We start from the raw sequence: 19,702 nt of genomic DNA on the forward strand, positions 1-19,702 counted from the left end.
GAACATTATCACGTACGCATGTGAATACATTGTACACTTTGTGCTTCCTGTTTGTTAACAGGATGATGTGCTACACCTTCACCAGTATAATGAGTTGGGGAAACCCGGCATATATCCGGTAATTAGAAATTTCGACACTGTACTGACGTTGTCCGTTAAATTCCTTGCCGGTATCTCCAGTTCGGTCTTCCCTACTGTTATTACTGTAATCTGAAAATATCTACCAATTTTTGAGGGAGCTTCGACTATATGCGTTCGGCTGCTAAACTCGATAATAAGCGTTTACGATGCAACGTTTTCAGTTAACTCCAAACGCTGCCTTTACTTGTTTTATTGTTTCAAGCTGGTTGTTGGTTTTATCTGTTGAAAGTTTTAACGTGACCTTTGTCACGTGCATGTCTTATTCGTCGTTAGCTTACAGCTACAATTATTACGGTCCAGCAATTGACATTGCCATTGAAGATCTCAGAGAATTATATCCTCGATTTGAATATCACAAAACTAATGTTTCGCCAAAATGGATGAAAACCTGCGCGGATATGGATGCCAATGTGGTGGACCTTGTGTCCAACTATATTATGCGAGACCCCATCGGCAGCGCGATGTGGGATGACATGACCCAGTTGAATGTATTTGTGGCAACTGGTAAGAAGTTGCAATACCCGCATAAACACTTGTTCCAGTATATCGGCAAAAGATAGCGAGTAAGATATTTGCGTCAACACACAAAGTTTCAGTGCTAACAATAAATGTGTTGCTTTAAAACGTTAATAAATGATGAAGATAATTAATGCCGCCTTTTTTAGAAGTGTTTTGCAGAACGCGTGAATGTAACAACTGGAATTTTGTTTTTTAGCGTGCAGTGCTTCTCTCCGCATGCTTGGAGATGTGGCTAGAGGTTGGTAAATATAGTAGAATGAATACTGCAGTTGCAGATAAATTCTGTCTCAGTTGAATTTCAAAAAGACTGAAACTACTCAGTAAGGTAGTACCAAAGATCTCAATAGTTTAGACGCAGGCAGAAAAAAAAATTTTTAAACCTTATATCTGTAATTTGTAACCTTACTCTTTAATCGCGAGTGTCATAACTATACCTCTGAAGCCTAATTGCAAGATGTCGATCTTTTACAGAATTAAACATGCCAATAATTTCAAGGTAGGATTTGGAGTTAGTCAGGATAAAATGACTTAATGACTTTTGATACATGCTGTTTTCTTAATTTAGCGGTGGTTCTGACGAAGTTCTAAATGATCAGAAGCGATTTCCAACAATGTCTCGTCTGTTAACCTATCAGCAGAAAGACTTAACGGCGGTGTTGTTAGAGTTTTTGAGAAAGTACGATTACCGAGACATATCGCTGTTCTGTGATACGAATCCCGCTCTCGAAAACTTTGAACAGTTAGCGTGTGATGGATTTGAAACCGGTATGAAACGGATACAGAATTCCAATATTGTGGCGTACCGGTTTAACATGCAGCAAAAAAACATTGATTTCCGGCCCACATTACTGGCGGCGTCCAAGAACAGCCGAGGTTAGTAGCCTATGCTCAATTTCAAGGTACAGTACATACAAGTATACCATAATAATTATTATATTGCATAATAACTTACGTACGGTTAATACAGTACTTGTTATTACCGTAGAAAATGAATGGTTAGTATTTAGAATCTGTTAATCTGTTTGTATGATCATGTACAGTTAGTACACATATTAAAAGAGATTTCTGTGTTTCAGTGATCGTCATTATTGCTCATGGAAATACTACCCGTGAAATTTTGGTGAGCTTCAATGTTTGTGCGGAAATTAAAAAAAAATCTAACTTTTTTTCAAAAAAAGTTAGAATTTTTATCGCATCGATAAAGAAAATTTTAAACACGTAATGTCATTTCTTGGCTTTTGGTTAGGTCACTGCCTATGGGCTAGGTATGGCTCAAGGCGATTACGTAAGTACAAAATACTTATGAGTCTGGATCGTGACCGCATGAATTGGCGAAATACATATTGGTCAAAGACGATCATTCAGATCTAATTGTTTCTTTAAAACCTGATTCTTCTGCTGACATTTAGGTGTACATCACCGCCTATCCAGGTGAACATCCATTGTATGGCTACTATCGTTGGCAATTCCATGATGAAAAAGATGATGTAAGCTCGATCGTGCGCTACTAAAAGCTAAACCGCCTAATTAGAAGGGAATTTTCCAATAAGACTTACAAAATTTTGAATTATCCCATGCACTAAATTAAGAAAATTTCTGTAGAAGTACTGATATTTCTTAAATTTTTTAGGAAGCCAAGCTTGCATTTAAATCGCTTTATTTTATTTCTATCCGGCCTATGAGAGGTCCGGATTTTGAAGATTTTGAAGTGGAAGTTAAGTATCGAGCCTACAAAAATTATGGGTACAAATATGAAAGCAATGAACCGGTTAGTATTAGTCTGCTTTAATTCGCCAAAATAAAAGATCACCTGACGGCTGTCTTTTTTTTGCAGGTATCAATGTTTACTGCACTGCAGCATACGTTGGTTCGTTTGGTAGGACAGGTTGGTCGCCGTTGAACTTATATTCGTACTTAAATATAATCCTGCGCTTTGAAAGGTCATTGATATTTCATAAGCAGATACTTTTCGGCCTGGTCATACTTATTTTCTTTTGGTCATTGTAGCTCATAAATGAAACAATTCAGGAAAATGATCATCTCGAAGACAATGATGGCGATCTGATTATGGATGGTGGTTTCGATCCCAGGGAAGTGCCGTCCGTAATTGGGAATTTCTCAATTAATGATGGAGATCGAATTCTTTATGTTTATGTGATTGTGGCAATGAATCACACCACTTACGATTTTGCGGTAAATTAAATATAAATAAAATGAACATGGCTATGGATATGGATGTGGATATGGCGTAAATAAAACGCATTCATAGGAAAAAAAGTCCTTTTTTGCTGCAGGAAATTTTTTCTTACGACACCATTGTTAGAAAGCTTTTGCCAGTACCGGGGACGAGAATTACTTGGGCTTATCGGGATTCTGCTCCGCCGAATACACCACCCTGCGGATTCGGCGGCATTGACAACAGCTGCTCTGTGTGTACGTTCAAATAAAAAAACTATCAGATATACATATGTAAAGAAAAAGGTTCGTCCTCGATAGTATGACGACTAAATTAACGCAGTGGAGCGCAAAAACAGAATTTAATTGAAGACAGAATATTTTTGTAACCACATATTATGCTTTAGCAGCAACTGGCGGAATTATCGGCATTGTTCTGGGAATATCTGCGGCGTTGGGAGTTTTGGTGCCGGTTACTTACTACACGGCGAAGTAAACAAAAAGAGCATTTTAAACTGTTAACTTGTACTGTACAGATACTATATATTGTTAATTTCGGCAATTCCAATGATTGCAGGAAAAGCGGACTCTTCGAAAAAGATGCGGATGACCCGCGTTGGTTTGTTTTGCCGGAAGAAATCGTATTCAAAAATAATGCAGTCACCGGTTCCACGTATTCAAGCATAAAAAAACAACGCGTGGTAAATCTAGTTATATATGTCAGCATATAGGCAGTTGGAATCCCTCGGCCAGAGGGCCATGCATGGCTCTCCCCAAAAACTTTTCTAGCCAAACCGAGCCGCATTCAGCCGCCCGTGCTTATCAGTGCTGTTGTCTTGTCACGATTTTACATATAACTTATGTGGAATGTCTGGCATTAGGGATCATGCTAATCAGTGATTATTACTTAATATACATACGACAATGAATGTCTGTATGTGTTTGACAGTTAGCCTTGCACCATGACCTTTACCCCTGGCACGCACGTACCTAATATTTCATTGTTTACCTTCCACAGAAATCCACTGCCTCGCTAAATAAAAGCATGAGCGTTCAGATGACGCAGTTCACCGGAACCAGCGCCAATAACAGCCGACAAGGCACAAACAACAGTTTCACTTTTACCGGAAGCATAATGGAGTCTGAAAATGTGGCCATGTACAAGCAGCGACCGGTGTGGGTGCGCCGGATACCAATTACCAAAAAGTTCGCTCCCAGTTCATCCCAGGAAAAGCTCATTAAAAGGGTATGATAATAAATGCTAATAAAATGTACCAGAAAAACTGATCGCGTTTTTTTGCGCTACAGATGAAGCAGACATATTCAACAAATGTTTCAAGATTTTTTGGAATTTACCCATTGGAAACAGAGGTTGGTTTGCTCTACGAAGTAGCACACAGAGGAAGCCTCAGTGACATAATACAAGGCGAATCCATTCGTTTTGAATCGTCACTAAAGAATTCGGCATTATCGGATCTGACCAGCGTAAGTGGTTCGAATATTTGTAACAAGCATATATTGCCTTTCAAAACGTTCAGAGTAAAACACATGTACAATACGTATATGAAAACATGTTTTTATAGGCCTTAATGTTTCTTCATAATTCCGCTATCCAATTCCACGGCGAACTATCGAGTAATAATTGCTTAATGGACAATCGTTTCGTCACTAAAGTGGCATATTCCCGCTTGGACATCTTCCCTCGACCGCAGCCAGATTTTTTTCAAGACACTCCAGAGTTTAGAAGATTTTTTACGTTTGCTCCAGAACAGCTTCGCTCACAGAATATCTATAAAGGATCAAAGGAAGGGGATATCTACGCATACGGACACATTCTCATTGAGATCATGTGCGAAATAGCGCCGTTTCAAAACGAACAAGACGTTGATCGACTTACGGCAAAAGGTCGGTATATCATATTAATTAGTAATGATAGAGACACTAGGTAATTAGCAAGATTTATATGGACTACGCATATTGCTTAATACATTAAATTAAATCAGTTTGCGTGAGCGCAATATATGGTTCATAAGCAGAAACCTTAATCTCATGAGAATTTGGACATTTTGCCATTTTACAGAGACATGATTAATTAACCAGTTTTATACAGACTACGTATGCGCACATATTACTAACTCAGTGTGCGGCGGTGCGTAATATCTGGTTCATAAACAGAAACCTGGGTCGCTAAGAAAATATGGACATTTTGACATTTTTCTTATGATTTTTCTGATAGAACTTGTGGTCAAATTGTACACTTAATTGCAGTAGTACTGTTAGATTACACCATATATCGTAATGAAAATTGCGTATATAATTTTGAATATATGATTCCAGCGAATGCATATATTACGGTAAATTTGGTTGCGATACACGATTTTAAAAGGAATCAGCCCGACAAAACCACAATTCGTGTTTTGTTAAGGTCAAAACGATTGCCTAAGCATAACCTTTCATCAGAAGTACTTAGTACTTCTGTGTACAGTATATTAGAATCTGATGTAGGACTTTTTTACAAAAACGATGAACGTAGCGTACACCATACAGCAACAAAAATAATGATGAAAGTGGAGTTACTCATAAAAAGCAACGTTCTCAGTTGTTGATAATTTTAATGCATCTCTTATGTGTAATCCACAGGGATAATTGATCGCATATGCCGGCAAAGTGTTATTCCATTCCGACCCAAAATTCCCGCGTCGGCGTTATTGTCTCCAGTGCGTTCGCTGGTGGAGAAGTGCTGGGACGATCGTGCTCCTGCCCGACCGACCATTGAATACATCAACAGTTACCTGAAATCGGTGCCTGGATTTGAAAAGGAACACAATTTCGTGGATGACCTTATCAACCGTTTAGCGGCATACGCGGAAGATCTGGAACAACGCATCCGACGGGCACAGGAAGCAACATTCGAGGAGAAGCGGAAAGCTGAGCAGCTGCTCTTCCAGATTCTACCCGAGTATGTGTACGCTCAGCAGTGTCTCGTTGAGCACGCCTCCACGAGCTTTCTCCTAATCGATTACAACATGTGCCCTTCAGGATGGCGTACGCAAAACGCGCGACATTGTTTCGCTGAACGACATACGGTTCTTATGACTTTAATTTTAGTGTTAGCCAGAACACCCTTTCAATCAAATCTTAATTAAGTTGCGTAATACGTAATACGTATTTTTCAAAAGCACCGGTTAGGTTTTGTTCAACGGCAAGAAGTAATGGTACCACAGGAGCTAATCTTGTCGAAAAATATTTTTCGTGTATGTCTTTTGGATTTCTTTAAGTTTTTGTGAGAGAACTCCGAGTGCAAAGCACAGTGCGAGTATGGAAAAATTGAATAAAGTTCTTAATTTTTAATTATAGCTCAACCGATTATGATTTCGATTTTAGGCCGGTTGCCACAAGTTTATCCAGAGGGTTCAAAATGGACCCCGAACTCTTCACTCAAACCACTATCGGTTTTACGGCAATTGAAGACTTTGGACTAATTGCAGCGGCCAGCAGCCCCTTCCAGATAGTGGGGCTTTTAAACGAAATATATTCCATGTTCGACGCAATCCTCCAGCAATTTGATGTGTATAAAGTGGAAACTATAGCCGACACATACATGGTACACGTTGCACAAAAAAAGCAAAACTAGCGAAGCATTGACCAGGGAACAAATTTATCATTACTTTCTTACAAAACTTTTTTAAAAAATTTGAAAATAATTTAAAGCGAGAGCAGTTGCTTTTAACATTACGTAGGTTAACCGCCCGAATCAAATAGCAAACTGCACGAGCCAAAGTAATAATATAACATATTTCCAGATTGCCAGCGGTGTGCCGGTGCGCAATAATAACGAACATTCGCGGCAGATTGCTGAATTGTCTCTGGAAATGATGCGACAAGCACAGGCATTCAAAATTAAGCATCGTCCTCGCCCGAAAAATATTTTACTTCTGAAAATTGGCTGCCATACCGGATCGTGCGTTGCTGGTGTGGTTGGAAATCGAATGCCTCGCTACTGCCTGTAAGGTCACTTTATGGATTTTTAAAAGGATTAGTGCAAATGTTGCGCCTTTAAAAAATATTGAAAACCACATATTCTTAAAATCACTACATCTTATTTGAGTAAAGAGTAGTGTTTCACTGCAGATTCGGTGACGCTGTTAATTACGCTTCGCGTTTGACAACCTTGGAAAAGGTAAAACGTTGCTTGTGGTTATTCTTAAAGCTGACAGCAAACTGTGAAACCGTTAAACTTGCAAAATGTTATTGCAGCCCTGAAGATTCAGTTCAGTGCTGCCGCAAAGGATCATTTGGAAATGCACAGTGCCGATTTTCGGTTCCAAAGCCGTGGCGTCATTGATATCAAGGTTTTTACACTGCATTGTTCGCCTAACGCAAAGGTCACATGTACTTGTTGCAGGGTAAAGGTCCACAAAAATGCTACTGGTTGCTGCAAGAGCACGAAAAAGACGATTTCGATATGTGGACGGATCCCATCAGTCATCACTCCAGACGACCACAAGCATCTCCTCACGGAGGCACGACGAAAGGTGACCGAAGTGGTTATCGGCACGCTAAGCGAGAAGAATCCGAATCTGAACAGTCGGTAGCATCGAGGCATACACAGCAAACGCAAAACTATGATTATCAGAATCCACCACAGTCGATCCCCGAAACGAGAAATAAGGAATCACCCAGACCGGCTCCGCAAATTGAGACCTCCGAACCGGTAGAAAACAATCGCCAGAAAAAGTTTGAGTTATTTGCATCCGACAAAAAACAAGATAAGAAAACTAAAGACGAATCAAAACTGCTTACGGCCGAAGGCCACAGTAAAAGCCCCGAGAAAAAAGTGGATATGAAGCGCCGTGGATCTAAGCAACACACCTCCAAAGACTTGGGCTACTTTGCTGATAATGTTCGGCATAAAGAGGAAGTCCATTCACCGCTGCATCCCAAGGATTACAAACCGACACTGCTTCCAGCTGACGATAGCGGCTACGCGCAAGTATCATATTTCCCCATGACCTCTGATTTATTCCATGCCAATGATCACACCAAGTCATCCCGGCAGTCTAAAGATGATGGAGTGAAAACACCCGTCCATGTCAGACGAAACACGGGGAAATCCCAAGAAAAGAAACCATCCGTACCGGGCAAAATTAAACGTGATAAATCTGACGATTCAGTCATCCGTTCTAACAATAAGACAGATCAGACACAGGATTCGACGGCACAACGCCGTGAAAAGAGCGCACCGGGAGATTTCTTACAGCTACCGTTCGAATCAGGATCACGCACTAAAAAGCTTTCAGCGCAAGGTTCGTTAGGCGGTCAGAGCGGGAATGAACAAGATATTCTCAGTAATTTCAACGTTGGCGCGGATTCCCTGAAAGCTGATCTGCAGATATACCAAACACGGTCCGATAAAAAACGAAAAAAGAAAGACGAACGGGAAAAACGTGATGCAGTGCCTGTCAGCAGTGTGGATAAATCGGGAGGCCAAGAAGCAACGGGAGCAGTTGCAGATGACAGAAAAAGCGCTGCGGCTAAGTTAAACGATGACCAGAAAAAATCGAGTTCGGCTGTAACACCGGATAGAAACCTCAAAGAAGAAGGAAGGAACGCGAAAGCTGTTGCAAAGGAAAGCAGCGCAACTACCGGCAAAGATGAAACTGCGAAAAATCGAGCGCAGCATTCAACTCAAATGCAAAAGACAGGTTCAGAAATACCTGATGCGCCCGAACCCGCTAAACGCCGATCGCAGAAAGAAAATAAGGAAATAAAGCAGAAAAACAAAAAGTCGGTGGTGAATGAAGCAAGTTCGAAGAAAAACGCCGACGATGAATCTGCTGCGCATGAAAGGCTTGAACGTGCCCAACCGGAGAAAAGGTCAAAAACAAAACAAAGTCACCAAGAAACAGAATCAAAGATGCCCGAAAAGAAAATGTCTAAATCAAGACAATCTTCGGAGGAACACGGTTCACGACATCAAAGTAAGAAAAGGTCACAAGCAAAAACTGAACAGAGAAATAACGAGGAAGAAACGGATGATCGCGATGTGCGTGGAAAGGCAAGGGAGGAAAACCATAAAGGGAGAAAACAGAAGAAACCGTCTGTTATGGAAGAAGAAGATAGTGAACGCCGTGACGGCGAACGATCCCAAACCATGACACGCAAACAGCAAAGCCGCACGGGGTCAGAGCATGGAACCAAGCACGACAAAGATCACCGAAGCCGTCGATCAGGTTCTAGAACACGGCGTACTTCCGACGACGAACAAGAAATGCATCAGTTTAGCAAGCAGAAGCGCCCTGAAAGCGCTCCTCGCGATGCGAAATCTAAACCGACCAAAACAGTTACGAAAGGAGCGAATTATGACAAACGCAGAAGAAATCAGGATGAGGAAAGCTCGCTTAGTGACATCAGCGATATCAGTCAGAAAACCAATGAAACGGCATCGCCTCCCTCACCAGTTGAGCACAAGCGGATAACGAAGCACGCCCAAAGCAAACAAGGTCGCGAAACTGAGCAACGTGACCCAAAGCAGTCAAAAGACATCGAAAGTAAATCGAAAGCGTCGCAGCCACGCAAAACAAAGCTCAAGAGTTCTTCAGAGCTTGAGAATTCTGACCAATCGGAGGCGTCCGACGTGAAGGAGCCGCAAAAGCCTGACAAGAAACAGTCCCAACAGGCGATGCAAAGTAGGCAGCGGCAGGTCAGCGATGATCGCCTGTTCGCTGGACGAAGCAAGCAGCGCAAAGATTCTTCGGTTAGCCAGGTATCCGAGGACGAAAGTGATGCGACAAAACCCGACAACACTAAACGATCCGACGTGGATGCTGCTTCGGCTCGCTCTGGCACTGAACAGGACTCGTTAGAAGAAAGTGAAGAACACTCTTCGGGTCGTGTTCAAAAGTTAAATTATAACAAGGGCCGAAATAATCAGCCGGCCTCTTCCTATTCAGAAGAAACCGAGTGATAGTGGTTCTCAATTTTCCATTCAATGGTGCTCAGGAATATTTACTGTTGGAATTATACAGTGTAATATATACTGTACGTAAACTGTACAATTATCTTATCGATACTGATCTCATGTTACGGTTTAATCGGTACACGGTTACATGATATTTACAGTTCCTTTAGCAGAAATTTAGCAAGATAAACCCGGATATGACTGACCACCAGCTTTCGGGGTATGTTTTCCTGCAATGTGTAATATTTCATGCCAATTGCGCTATAGTTGTATAGTTACTGCTCTGTGGTTCACAAGTGGCCGCTTTGTTATGGCACCATTAATAAATATCAGTAGGTAGCTGCCAAAAATTTTTAATGCATTCATTAGGTCGGGCGCTGTCATCCGTCCACCCACGGAATCACCTGTTTTGCAGCATTTCGCCTAATTAAGTTTTTACGTGCTAACGTTTGCATGATTATTTATTATCAAAAGCGTATTGTACATGATCTCCACTGCAAAAACAAGAGGTTTACAAACCACACAAGAATATTTAGAAATTCACACTGAGAATCAAATAAATTAGACTATTAATTAATACAATCAGCTCTTATGTTTACTTAAGATACCATGATATCAAAGCTCCACATTTTTCGTGAAATGTGGTTGTCAGAGCGGAGCGTAGCATTGGGTGGAGTATATGGGACGAACTCTCCATCGATAGAATAATCTACAATAAAGTATCATATTCATATTTGACAAGCAAAGTATCGCGCTCTCACTTATCAAAGCTTACTTAAATTTATCTTTAATATGACCCACTCCGGAGCACTCACGGACACTTGACCATCCGCCATTAAAGTCTCGGGATACAGAAAATGGGAAAATACAGTCGAATTGCTCAATTATGTCATCCGGTGTAAGCGGATCCTTATCGCGTACTTCCACCCGCGCATTCACCATCTGTTTTGGAAAAATTTGTTTTTTTGAAGTTTTCAATATTTATGGAAACATATTCGTGATTGTATAGCATTCATTAAATTAGCGAACGGAGTTGAATGTGATTAGGTATCGCTAACAAAATTACTCGGACCTTTGGTAATACATGTCCTGATTGTCCAACTTGGCATATAATGTGCACTATTCCATTATTTCCTTCAGTGAAATCCGCAACATTTTTATCCGTTTGTCCCGTTACGTAGCTGTAATGCGATGTGTTTTGACGGGATGGACCGGGAAATTTGGCCGTTGGAGATATGCTGGAAAACATGACGATTACAACAAGCTGGAGCGTTAAAACAGAAAAATCTGTACAGGTGCGCCGAGGCAAACTCATTCTTATTTAACTCGAATTTTGTGATTTAAATAACTTACATGTCAATATAAGCATAAATGTGCGGGTCACACTTTGATAGGTGATCACATGGGTATCCGCCTCGTGTTAAGCCGTCGGGATTCTCAAACCTTGTGAAGTTGACTTCGATTTTGTAAAAGTTCCCAATTCGGTCAGCTGCATCCGTAAACGGACTAAAAAGACTCTAAAAATCCAAAACTGTGTACGTATACAGGTATTGAATGTAATATATTAATTACAAAAGGGGTTAGATGAAGACTTGCAGTTAGTACCAGTGGAACCAAAGAAATTAGCACCAAATATCCACACCACCCAAACTTCTCTCCATTCAGCATCAACATTTTGGAGTTAAAAAGCAGTAGGCGTATTAGTAATAACCGAGAAAATGCCACTACTAACTAATGGCGATAGAGATTATCTTTTGCATAACAAAGCGATTGCGTAGCCCGCAAAAGAGTCCGATTGCTCACCAAAGAGCTTAGAAACATCTATTACACTGGCGACTGCGTGTACTTTTGGAATGTCTACGATACTCGTAGTAGCGTGATTAATCGGGGTAGTGCTTTGTTATTTAATGAAATCCTCGTGGTGTGATTGCTGCAGCAGAATGTTGCCGCTGCTGTGCATATGGCGCTTTTGGATTCAAGATCGTAACTAATCAGATTTTAACTTCAGCCATCAAAGGTCAACCTTCAGACGGCGAAACGGCAAAATTTCACAGTGTCCGTTCATGCTGTACGATCTTCAGCCTGCAGTGCGCTGCAACGTACACACATAATCATTTGTACACTTGTACATCTACGTTTCTTGGGATTGATTGGATCGATTAAGTACAGCAAGATATGCACCGTGCGCATGTACAGTAATTTGTTTTTAAGGCGGGAAAAGGAAAACAAACAATCGTAAATTACAAACATTATTATGAGGAAGTACTTGGTATCAGGAGTGTACTGAATCGTCTAACATGTTGCAAAAGGGAGATGTAAACGCCAGCCATTGAGAAAAGCAGTGTTTGGTGATGGCATTATATACGAGTATAATATGACATAGCGACAGAATATAATAAGTACTGTACTTCTACTACTACTAGTTTTTGCACTCAGACTTCATTGTACGTAGTAGTTTGGACAGCTGCAAGTCAATCTTAAAAATTTCCTTTAGGATGTTACTTATATTTATTGACATTTTCCACGCGGCATGAAAGGGGTCTTGTTAACTAACCGGCATATCGTTCGAGAGACTACAGAGTACATATACAAACGATGTGCGCAAAAGTCCTACCGAGTGTTGCTGTTTTGGCCAACTGCTTCCGGCCAGCAAGAGCGTATAATATTATTATGACGGACAAAAGATTAACTGAGTAAGCGTAATTATTACCTCATAGCACAACTATATAGTAATAAGAAAATGTGTGTAAATAAAATTTGCCAACCGGCAAAGAACCTTCGAGATACAGTACGAGGACATATCTGTATATACTTCTGCAAATCCATGCATATTGTTCTCTATCACTGCCGACCCGTGCAGAAGACTTTATTTGCGGCTGTTTTGCCAATGCTCGAGGCGCTCGACGTAAAATATTGTAGCATCTTGCAAGAAATTGTGAAATTGCACTGCGCTTTGTGATTCACTGCATGTTGCGCTATCGTATGCGGTGCAACTAAACAGCTTACAACAGTTTTTTAATTTTACTTGAAATACGCACCGCAACTTCCAGCTTTTCCATGTCTCGAGCTCACGAGCAAATGCAAAACGTTAAGAATTTCCGCAACGCAACGGAAGAACTACTGCAGCGGAATCCTGATTATTTAGCGGCGCTCGATAAGGATGAGGAACTGCTGGCCAACCACATAATCAAACTTTCCAAACCGAAAGGCTTGCGCAAGCGGAATAGCGATCAGACTCGGGATGATTACATACCAATTATTTATTGTCGTGTCCCACTTGCTGCACTGGGCATAACGGAAGTTCTGTTCTCTTTTGCCATGTCGGCTATACAAATGACATGTAAGAGACACATTTTATGCTTAGGAATTTCTACAGAAAGTTTTTCCTAACCGTCAATACAGTTTATATGCACAAGGTCCCTTAATTTTTGCTCTGCTTTGATCACCATAAGAAAACTTGGCTATGATTGAGTGTTTTTATGCTGCAGTTTCCATACATCTCTGGCAGCATCTCGACTGGTACGATTTCGGCGGTATGTACTCATTAATGTCCGGTACTAATCTGTATGGTAACCTTACTCTAATCCATCAACAAGATAATACAATTAGCAGCTTGACCTTGTTGATTATAATCTATCCCTTTTATTGACGCAAAATTATGATAAAACTTCGGAAATTAAATCACCGTTTGAAACTTCTTTAATTTAGCTTAAAGATTAAACAATTCTCATTGTCCAGACGTTACACGTAGTTAATTTTAATGACTCAGCGTGTACTAGAGTTAGTTCTGTTGTCAGTAAACGTGCACCGTGTCGCCGGCAGATGTTTACGAATAGTTCAAAGGTTCTCCCCAAAGACCTGTTGATTCTGCAACCATGCAGTGGTTAAGTTTTATATGATATGTTGAATTTTTTTTTCAGACTGTCAACCACCAAACTGCAGCAAGAATACTTATCTGGAATTTGGGACTGCGGCATGCGTGTGCTCTTTGATAGCCGGATCAGTAGGGTTTTTCTCAGCCAAAGAAAACATGAAACCTCGCTCCCGGTTCTGGTTGTATATCTTCGCTATCGCAGTAGTGACCGGAAGTGCTGCACAAACAATTGGTATTGCAGTGATCAACGCCAATACCCTGTCGCTGGTCACTGCTACGGCCAGAAATCTTTCAGATCCTACCATTATTGCAGGAGGCGGTAAGAACGCATCGATGGAAATTGACCATGTCAAAACCAATCTGGATTATCTGTATAAGCTGAAGATTGCCATGCTTGTCCTGTATTTTATACTGAGCATCATGTTGCTGGCCTCGGATTCCTTATTTATCATGAATATTATAAGAAACAGGAGGCGATACCGAAATCGCCGAAATTCGTTATTTGAGCACCTGGAACCATTAAGACCACTTGGTCCCGAATTTACCTTAATGGACGACATGAAGGCGCAAAATCGGAGAGGAAGCTCACTGGTTTCCGCATATTCGGAGCGGTCACCCGTTTCGATACACAGTGAAAATTCAAACGGCGCGCTTGACCATGAAAGACGTAGATCTTCAGCAAAATAAGAATTTATATTTATCTATGCTGGCTTATTTTATATTTTTATTTTTAGCAGCAGCAGGCCACTATCTAGTCAGCGCAGATATTGTTTCATCAAACTACAACGTCTTCTCCGCATTGTGATATTTTGACTTCGATATGAGAGTTGTTTTATTTACGGTTATTTGCCGCAGGATATTTGGTTCTCGGGTTACTGCTAGAGCCTTTTATTACTTGCCCTACAACTAGACACAGTAATATCCCAGCAATCGTAATTCACGTGAACATGGATGTATTTTCTGGTTGTTTTGGTACACGTCAGTGTGGTAATTTTGTCGAGTAATTATTATTGAATTTCCAGATTAAAACTTCACAAAAAGCTCCAGCGCTCAAGAATTACAGTTCTCTACTTCGTAAAATATGTGAAAGCATGAAGTTGCATAATATACCTATTGTACAATTTTTTTAATGCGTAGCGCTTCTTTATAACTGGTTTATATACATATGCAAAATTTAATACTTATGCTTTAGTAATACCACAGCAGTTTGTATCGATGGAATAGTTAGAGAAATTAAGAAATTCGGCACATGCACCCGACAAGAGTCAGTAACATTTCCAATGCAGCTATCAACCCATGAAAGCCATTTGCAATCATTGCGCACATAATTGCGTTGTCAATTTCTACTTTCTGACCAATGGTCAGTTCGTTGAGCGACTCGGTGACATTTACCGGTGGCTGCATCCGCAACACGATCGGTAGATTGTACGAAGTGGTCATGAAGTTCAGCAATGTCCAATTGAAACTCGTGCATCCACTGTACGAATACCGCTCCACCAGTGTGTACATCAGGAAACAACTGGCTGTTAGGAACAGGAAGGAAAGCAGAAAGTTTAGAACATTGAAAAAATGGAATGTACAGAAACGCTTTTTCATCTCCTCCGTTGGTGATCCTTTCGTCAGTTGTCCTATTCGTACAGCGACGATACCAATGACAATATAGAATATACCGAAGAAGATGCCCAACTGGCTGTATACCAAATGTGGTCCGAAAAGGTCACATTCGTATACCAGGAAAACATGATGAATCAAATCCACTGCAAAAGAATAGCTTCGTTTGAGTTATACTGCAGCTGTATAACTTTCTTAGTCAAATGATTTATTTTGATGTAAATGGAATGTGTTTCCCTAAAAACGTAGCTGTGCATTCAAGTAGCCTCTGCTTGTACAATCTACATGTACAGTGTTACTGCGCCGTCCGCATATTTTACTAATTGCGTAGATCATTCACTACATTATCCTAGCTCAAAGTGCGGATGCAGTTCAGAGCTTATCGATTCTTCCTCCTTAAAATCACTAGTAAGTAAGTAACTCAAAGAAATATTATGGAAACCACAGGTGAGAGAGTTGTTCGTCGGCCACTACGGTTGCGCACAGCAAAGCTTTTCGTAAAAACCAGTTGGATACTGCTGATCCGCGGATCAGTTTTTAAGGAGACATAAACAAGATATTAAGCCCCGCATGACAAGCGTAGCCGGAATTTTGGGATTCTCATTAGCCATAAGACGTAAGTACTGATTTTATTTCGCATTCTTTGCCAATTTGTTATGCAGGAACTTCCTGTGACAGGAAATAATCATGGAGCACAACGAACGGGCTTTAATTAATGTACGCTTCCTGCTGACAGATGTGATTAGGGGGGACGTTCGTGAGAAGATGTTTATAGAAACATTCGATCATGCAGATCGAGAATGATGTTGCGTTCTACGGGATAATACGAGTTTGTGCGCCAGTTATTAATACAGTATAATTAAGCAGCAGTGCTTTGAGTGCATTTAAGATTTGTTTGCAATTCAGTAAAAGATAAATATTTCTTAGTATCTTCTACAAAATACGTCGAAACATTTCACATGGCTAAAATCTGATATATATAGAGTCTACACTCTTTAGCGCTAGAAGTATATTATAAACTAATACTGCACGGTTTCTGATGACTAAGCAGCGGCTTTTCCTGTAATGCACATTTAAAACTAAATGTATACGTATAGATTACTCGCCGACCGACAAGTAAGTTAAAGTTTACCAAACGCACATTGTACGATATTAAAATTTCTTCTTAAAACTCTTCTAGGAGAAACCTGTCCAATCACCAAATATTGTTGTTTAAAATAATTGTCGATTTACTCATATAGTATTTGCGTGCCGCGTGTATGGTACAATATAATTAAGTATACATACATACTCGAACATAAATGGCGGATAAAAACACAGGAATGCAGTACTTTTATCCTTACAATATGCAAATTTGCAGCAGCGCACCGTTTTACTCTGCTTTTAGATAGACATCTTGAAGTACTTGTTAATAAATCCCGGTAACTCACAACATCATTTGAACTTGATATGCAATTACCGTATAATGCATGCAAACCTCATGTTTCGCATTGTTACTGCTCAGGAATGAAAGTAGCAAAAATAAAGCGACCCAAGTGGATTTTATGATATGTCGGTCTAATCGTAAGTGCACTTTCATAATATCGATCCTGGAGGCGAACAGCAATTTGTTTATTTAGACAAAACTCAAAGATTCCGTTTTCGTGCTAAAGAAACAGCTGCCGCACTTCCATAGCGGAAACCACGCAAGGACGCTACCGTCTTTTCATCATCACGCGATATACTCATATATTCCATTTTACGCTGACACACGAGTACTTAATGGATGATACGGACTGTTGTTGTAGTGAAAAGTTGTTATGGTCCACGGTGCATTAACAGCTTAAACATCATGATTATTCGAATTTCGCTTATCACATCTGATTAGTACATTGCTGGATCTGGCGTAAAACTCAAAGCTCAAATAGAAACCGATTTCTAATTTTTTTTAACAATTTGATATAATACTGATATCGCCGTGACAAACGTATATTATACCATGTAAACAAAGTGAAAACTGGTCAGCTGGTGACCAGAAAGATTACTCGTTTTCGATTTGCCATACCGTATGTTACATACAGTATATATATATATGGCAAATCCAAATGTATGTTGATACTTTCGGGTTAAAATTAATAGAAGCACGCAAGTAAGAGTAATCCGCTATATAATTAATTGTGATACTAATTTAATCATCAAAAACACTTCTACAGATACGGTATACAGTGCTACTGCGTCTTTTACCCAAAGCGTTCGCATCTACATACATCTCGTATTATTTCTTAGGGTTCCGATAATTAGGAGCTATAACCGACGCTGATTTGTTCATAATGTAACGCAGTGGGAAGCAGCATAAATTATCGGCGCCTGGCTGTGCTCCCTTGTCCAACGCTTTTTAAGCTATAATACCAACTGTTCGACTCGGGTACTGCTGCATTGCGATTTTAACAATATACGTAGTATTCCCATTAACATAGAAATGTACTACGGTCTTAAAATTACACAATAGGCGCAAAAAAATGTAATGCAAGTAATACGAAATTATCGTTTATCACATTGCCCATGACGTTTAACTGCAGTACAAGCCGCAACTAATTTAATCGTTGCAAAACATAGTCATAGCAGAGTGAAGTAAGTAAATGTTATAAATCATCCACAGTTACCTTAAAATTTTTTAGCGTAAGGAACGCTTGATGATGTTTTTCAAAATGACTGATTCTATAAAACTTTTTGTACCACCCAAGTAATTTACATTTCGCAGTGGTCAGTGGGCGTTTGCAGAGAAACTGAATACGAAAATACCTGTAAAAATTAGCGCAAAGACTTATGTTTTTTATTTGACTTACCGATAATCTGAAGAAGAATCGATAGAAATCCAATGATAATGTGATCAACACCTATCCTCGTAATCAGATCCGCCGTCGCCGAAAACATTCTACGCGCCTTCGAATTCGGGCCACCTACGTCGATGGCCTGCAGTGACTCCTGCGAGGCGTAGATGGATCGCCGTGAGCGTGAGTGTACGGTGAGTGCGTTGCTAACTGCGCCCAGAATGGTATTGGTATGGTGTATCCGGTGGGAACTGGCGGCCTCTTGTATCAGGAGCGACATTCTGCGTAGAACGAGCCACACACACACGCACTCGCACTCACACACTCTACGCGCGCATTGATCAGTTTGGAAAACAGCAGCTAACTGCACAGCAGCGAGCTAATGGACTACTGCAGCAGTTCTAACTAATTTCAAAAAAACAACCCGTTACGACTTCTATGAATAATTTTGCAAGCGGCTCCACAGAATCCCAAGTTAAAATTGGTGTATCTGCGCATGAACACTTTTTTGAGCCGGAGCTTAAGCGCCCGACCAGCTGACAAACTAATATTCAGAATTGCTGTCTGTACGCTGATCTATAACTGTCAAAATTCACAGAATTAATGGGTCTAAATAGTACTTGCGGTTTGGCTCAGTTGGTGCCGCTTAGCTGATTGGCATTGGATTTCATTTAGGAACTATAAATAAGCACTCCTCCAATTATAGGAGGACGTGTATATATATACGTCTGCCGGGCCCGGCATTTTTTGTGTGCAGCCGAATTGTTAGTTTGGTATCCGGTCACTCAGTGTGCGTGCACGCACCAGTGTCACAACGTCGTCGCAAATGACAGTGTGGGGGCAGGATTACGACATAGGTTACGACAGTGCCACTGGCGGTTACGGCCAAGGTGCTTAGGTTACACCAGATGGCGGGGACGCGCTCGCACGGTGCTGAAAGAGTTACTTACTTATGCGACTGACTAGCAATTTTTCTTGTTCTAATTTTAGCACAGATTTTGTACGTACCATTCCGAGCGCGCCTTTTCTATTCGCTGCACTTCGGTGCATGTTTTGACATCCAGACGCCCACTCTGGTCAGTACTAGCTGAGACAAGAATATCTCCGAGAATCCTTCGCCGGGAATCCAGTACGAAATCGGCATTATACAGTCAGTATTGTGGAAGGTCCATTGCTACCCTTTTGTCGACACGGCCACCCGATGCATGGAGGCTGATCACACAGCAACAAATACAAAATATACAGTATCTATTTTTATCGGATAAAACACACCAAAAACTACGAACAACCGAAACACAAATTTTTTGTCCATTTGTAAAAGCACCAAAGGCTGAACAATTAGGGAAGTATCATTTACGGTTTTTTCAGCCAGCAAAGTACGCATCCTCTGTGCATTAGTGGCGGCGGCGACAGGCCAGCAGTACCAGTTACACCATGCCCGGAAACTTCATTAATGATATATATTTCACTATTTGTCACGCTTCTGCATATATAAATTTAATTACTTTAAACTTGTTTTAAACTGCAAGACCTTTTCCAATGAAGAAAAAAAACATTAACTTGAGGTTTGAGCTACTAGATAAATTATAATATATAGCGCTTTTATAATAG

The 19,702-nt window shown here is 40.5% G+C and overlaps 5 protein-coding genes across 6 annotated transcripts; 3 read left to right on the forward strand and 2 right to left on the reverse strand.

The window, feature by feature from the left end:
- The first annotated feature begins 539 nt into the window (after window positions 1-539).
- On the forward strand, window positions 540-7,098 carry LOC129594289 (atrial natriuretic peptide receptor 1-like). The gene is made up of 20 exons (XM_055490920.1): window positions 540-645; window positions 857-902; window positions 1,226-1,533; window positions 1,737-1,780; window positions 1,907-1,945; window positions 2,070-2,147; window positions 2,291-2,428; window positions 2,495-2,545; window positions 2,668-2,853; window positions 2,955-3,093; window positions 3,246-3,327; window positions 3,413-3,536; window positions 3,854-4,081; window positions 4,144-4,320; window positions 4,419-4,740; window positions 5,476-5,794; window positions 6,220-6,439; window positions 6,639-6,841; window positions 6,967-7,015; window positions 7,093-7,098. The coding sequence occupies exons 1-20, from the start codon at window positions 540-542 to the stop codon at window positions 7,096-7,098; spliced, it is 2,865 nt and encodes a 954-aa protein (XP_055346895.1).
- On the forward strand, window positions 7,097-9,985 carry LOC129594363 (protein starmaker-like). The gene is made up of 2 exons (XM_055491027.1): window positions 7,097-7,187; window positions 7,241-9,985. The coding sequence occupies exons 1-2, from the start codon at window positions 7,137-7,139 to the stop codon at window positions 9,800-9,802; spliced, it is 2,613 nt and encodes an 870-aa protein (XP_055347002.1). The 5' UTR covers window positions 7,097-7,136; the 3' UTR covers window positions 9,803-9,985.
- Window positions 9,986-10,204: 219 nt separating this feature from the next.
- On the reverse strand, window positions 10,205-11,722 carry LOC129594369 (uncharacterized). 2 transcript variants are annotated; one of them, XM_055491039.1, is made up of 5 exons: window positions 11,600-11,722; window positions 11,150-11,313; window positions 10,869-11,034; window positions 10,572-10,738; window positions 10,205-10,505 (listed from the first exon to the last, which is right to left on the reverse strand). In XM_055491039.1, exons 1-5 carry the CDS (start codon window positions 11,615-11,617, stop codon window positions 10,445-10,447), a joined length of 576 nt encoding a protein of 191 aa, XP_055347014.1. In that variant the 5' UTR covers window positions 11,618-11,722; the 3' UTR covers window positions 10,205-10,444. The 2 variants fall into 2 exon arrangements, with proteins under 2 accessions (XP_055347014.1, XP_055347012.1); XM_055491037.1 differs by having other exon boundaries at window positions 11,402-11,704.
- Window positions 11,723-12,643: 921 nt separating this feature from the next.
- On the forward strand, window positions 12,644-14,712 carry LOC129594367 (uncharacterized). Its single transcript, XM_055491035.1, has 3 exons — window positions 12,644-13,136; window positions 13,285-13,329; window positions 13,717-14,712. The coding sequence occupies exons 1-3, from the start codon at window positions 12,854-12,856 to the stop codon at window positions 14,355-14,357; spliced, it is 969 nt and encodes a 322-aa protein (XP_055347010.1). The 5' UTR covers window positions 12,644-12,853; the 3' UTR covers window positions 14,358-14,712.
- On the reverse strand, window positions 14,657-18,579 carry LOC129594368 (uncharacterized). Its single transcript, XM_055491036.1, has 2 exons — window positions 18,107-18,579; window positions 14,657-15,427 (listed from the first exon to the last, which is right to left on the reverse strand). The coding sequence occupies exons 1-2, from the start codon at window positions 18,369-18,371 to the stop codon at window positions 14,904-14,906; spliced, it is 789 nt and encodes a 262-aa protein (XP_055347011.1). The 5' UTR covers window positions 18,372-18,579; the 3' UTR covers window positions 14,657-14,903.
- Window positions 18,580-19,702: the final 1,123 nt, after the last annotated feature.

Source organism: Paramacrobiotus metropolitanus, unplaced genomic scaffold, assembly GCF_019649055.1.
Source record: "Paramacrobiotus metropolitanus isolate TYO unplaced genomic scaffold, Prichtersi_v1.0 Parri_scaffold0000067, whole genome shotgun sequence".
Taxonomy (NCBI): Eukaryota; Metazoa; Tardigrada; class Eutardigrada; order Parachela; family Macrobiotidae; genus Paramacrobiotus; species Paramacrobiotus metropolitanus.

Bases quoted from the DNA above. Each gene is read 5' to 3' on its own strand.
- LOC129594363 (XM_055491027.1), top strand. From the start codon at position 7,137: ATGCACAGTGCCGATTTTCGGTTCCAAAGCCGTGGCGTCATTGATATC. The intron at 7,188-7,240 runs GTTTTTACACTG...TACTTGTTGCAG, and splicing joins GTGGCGTCATTGATATCAAG to GGTAAAGGTCCACAAAAATG.
- LOC129594289 (XM_055490920.1), top strand. From the start codon at position 540: ATGGATGCCAATGTGGTGGACCTTGTGTCCAACTATATTATGCGAGAC. The intron at 646-856 runs GTAAGAAGTTGC...TTTGTTTTTTAG, and splicing joins GAATGTATTTGTGGCAACTG to CGTGCAGTGCTTCTCTCCGC. The intron at 3,537-3,853 runs GTAAATCTAGTT...TACCTTCCACAG, and splicing joins GCATAAAAAAACAACGCGTG to AAATCCACTGCCTCGCTAAA.
- LOC129594367 (XM_055491035.1), top strand. From the start codon at position 12,854: ATGTCTCGAGCTCACGAGCAAATGCAAAACGTTAAGAATTTCCGCAAC. The intron at 13,137-13,284 runs GTAAGAGACACA...TTTATGCTGCAG, and splicing joins GTCGGCTATACAAATGACAT to TTTCCATACATCTCTGGCAG. The intron at 13,330-13,716 runs GTATGTACTCAT...TTTTTTTTTCAG, and splicing joins CGACTGGTACGATTTCGGCG to ACTGTCAACCACCAAACTGC.
- LOC129594368 (XM_055491036.1), bottom strand. From the start codon at position 18,371: ATGTCGCTCCTGATACAAGAGGCCGCCAGTTCCCACCGGATACACCAT. The intron at 15,428-18,106 runs GTAAGTCAAATA...ATTCTTTTGCAG, and splicing joins GATTCTTCTTCAGATTATCG to TGGATTTGATTCATCATGTT.
- LOC129594369 (XM_055491037.1), bottom strand. From the start codon at position 11,470: ATGTTGATGCTGAATGGAGAGAAGTTTGGGTGGTGTGGATATTTGGTG. The intron at 11,035-11,149 runs GTAAGTTATTTA...CATGTTTTCCAG, and splicing joins ATTTATGCTTATATTGACAT to CATATCTCCAACGGCCAAAT. The intron at 10,506-10,571 runs GTAAGCTTTGAT...ACTTTATTGTAG, and splicing joins CATATTAAAGATAAATTTAA to ATTATTCTATCGATGGAGAG.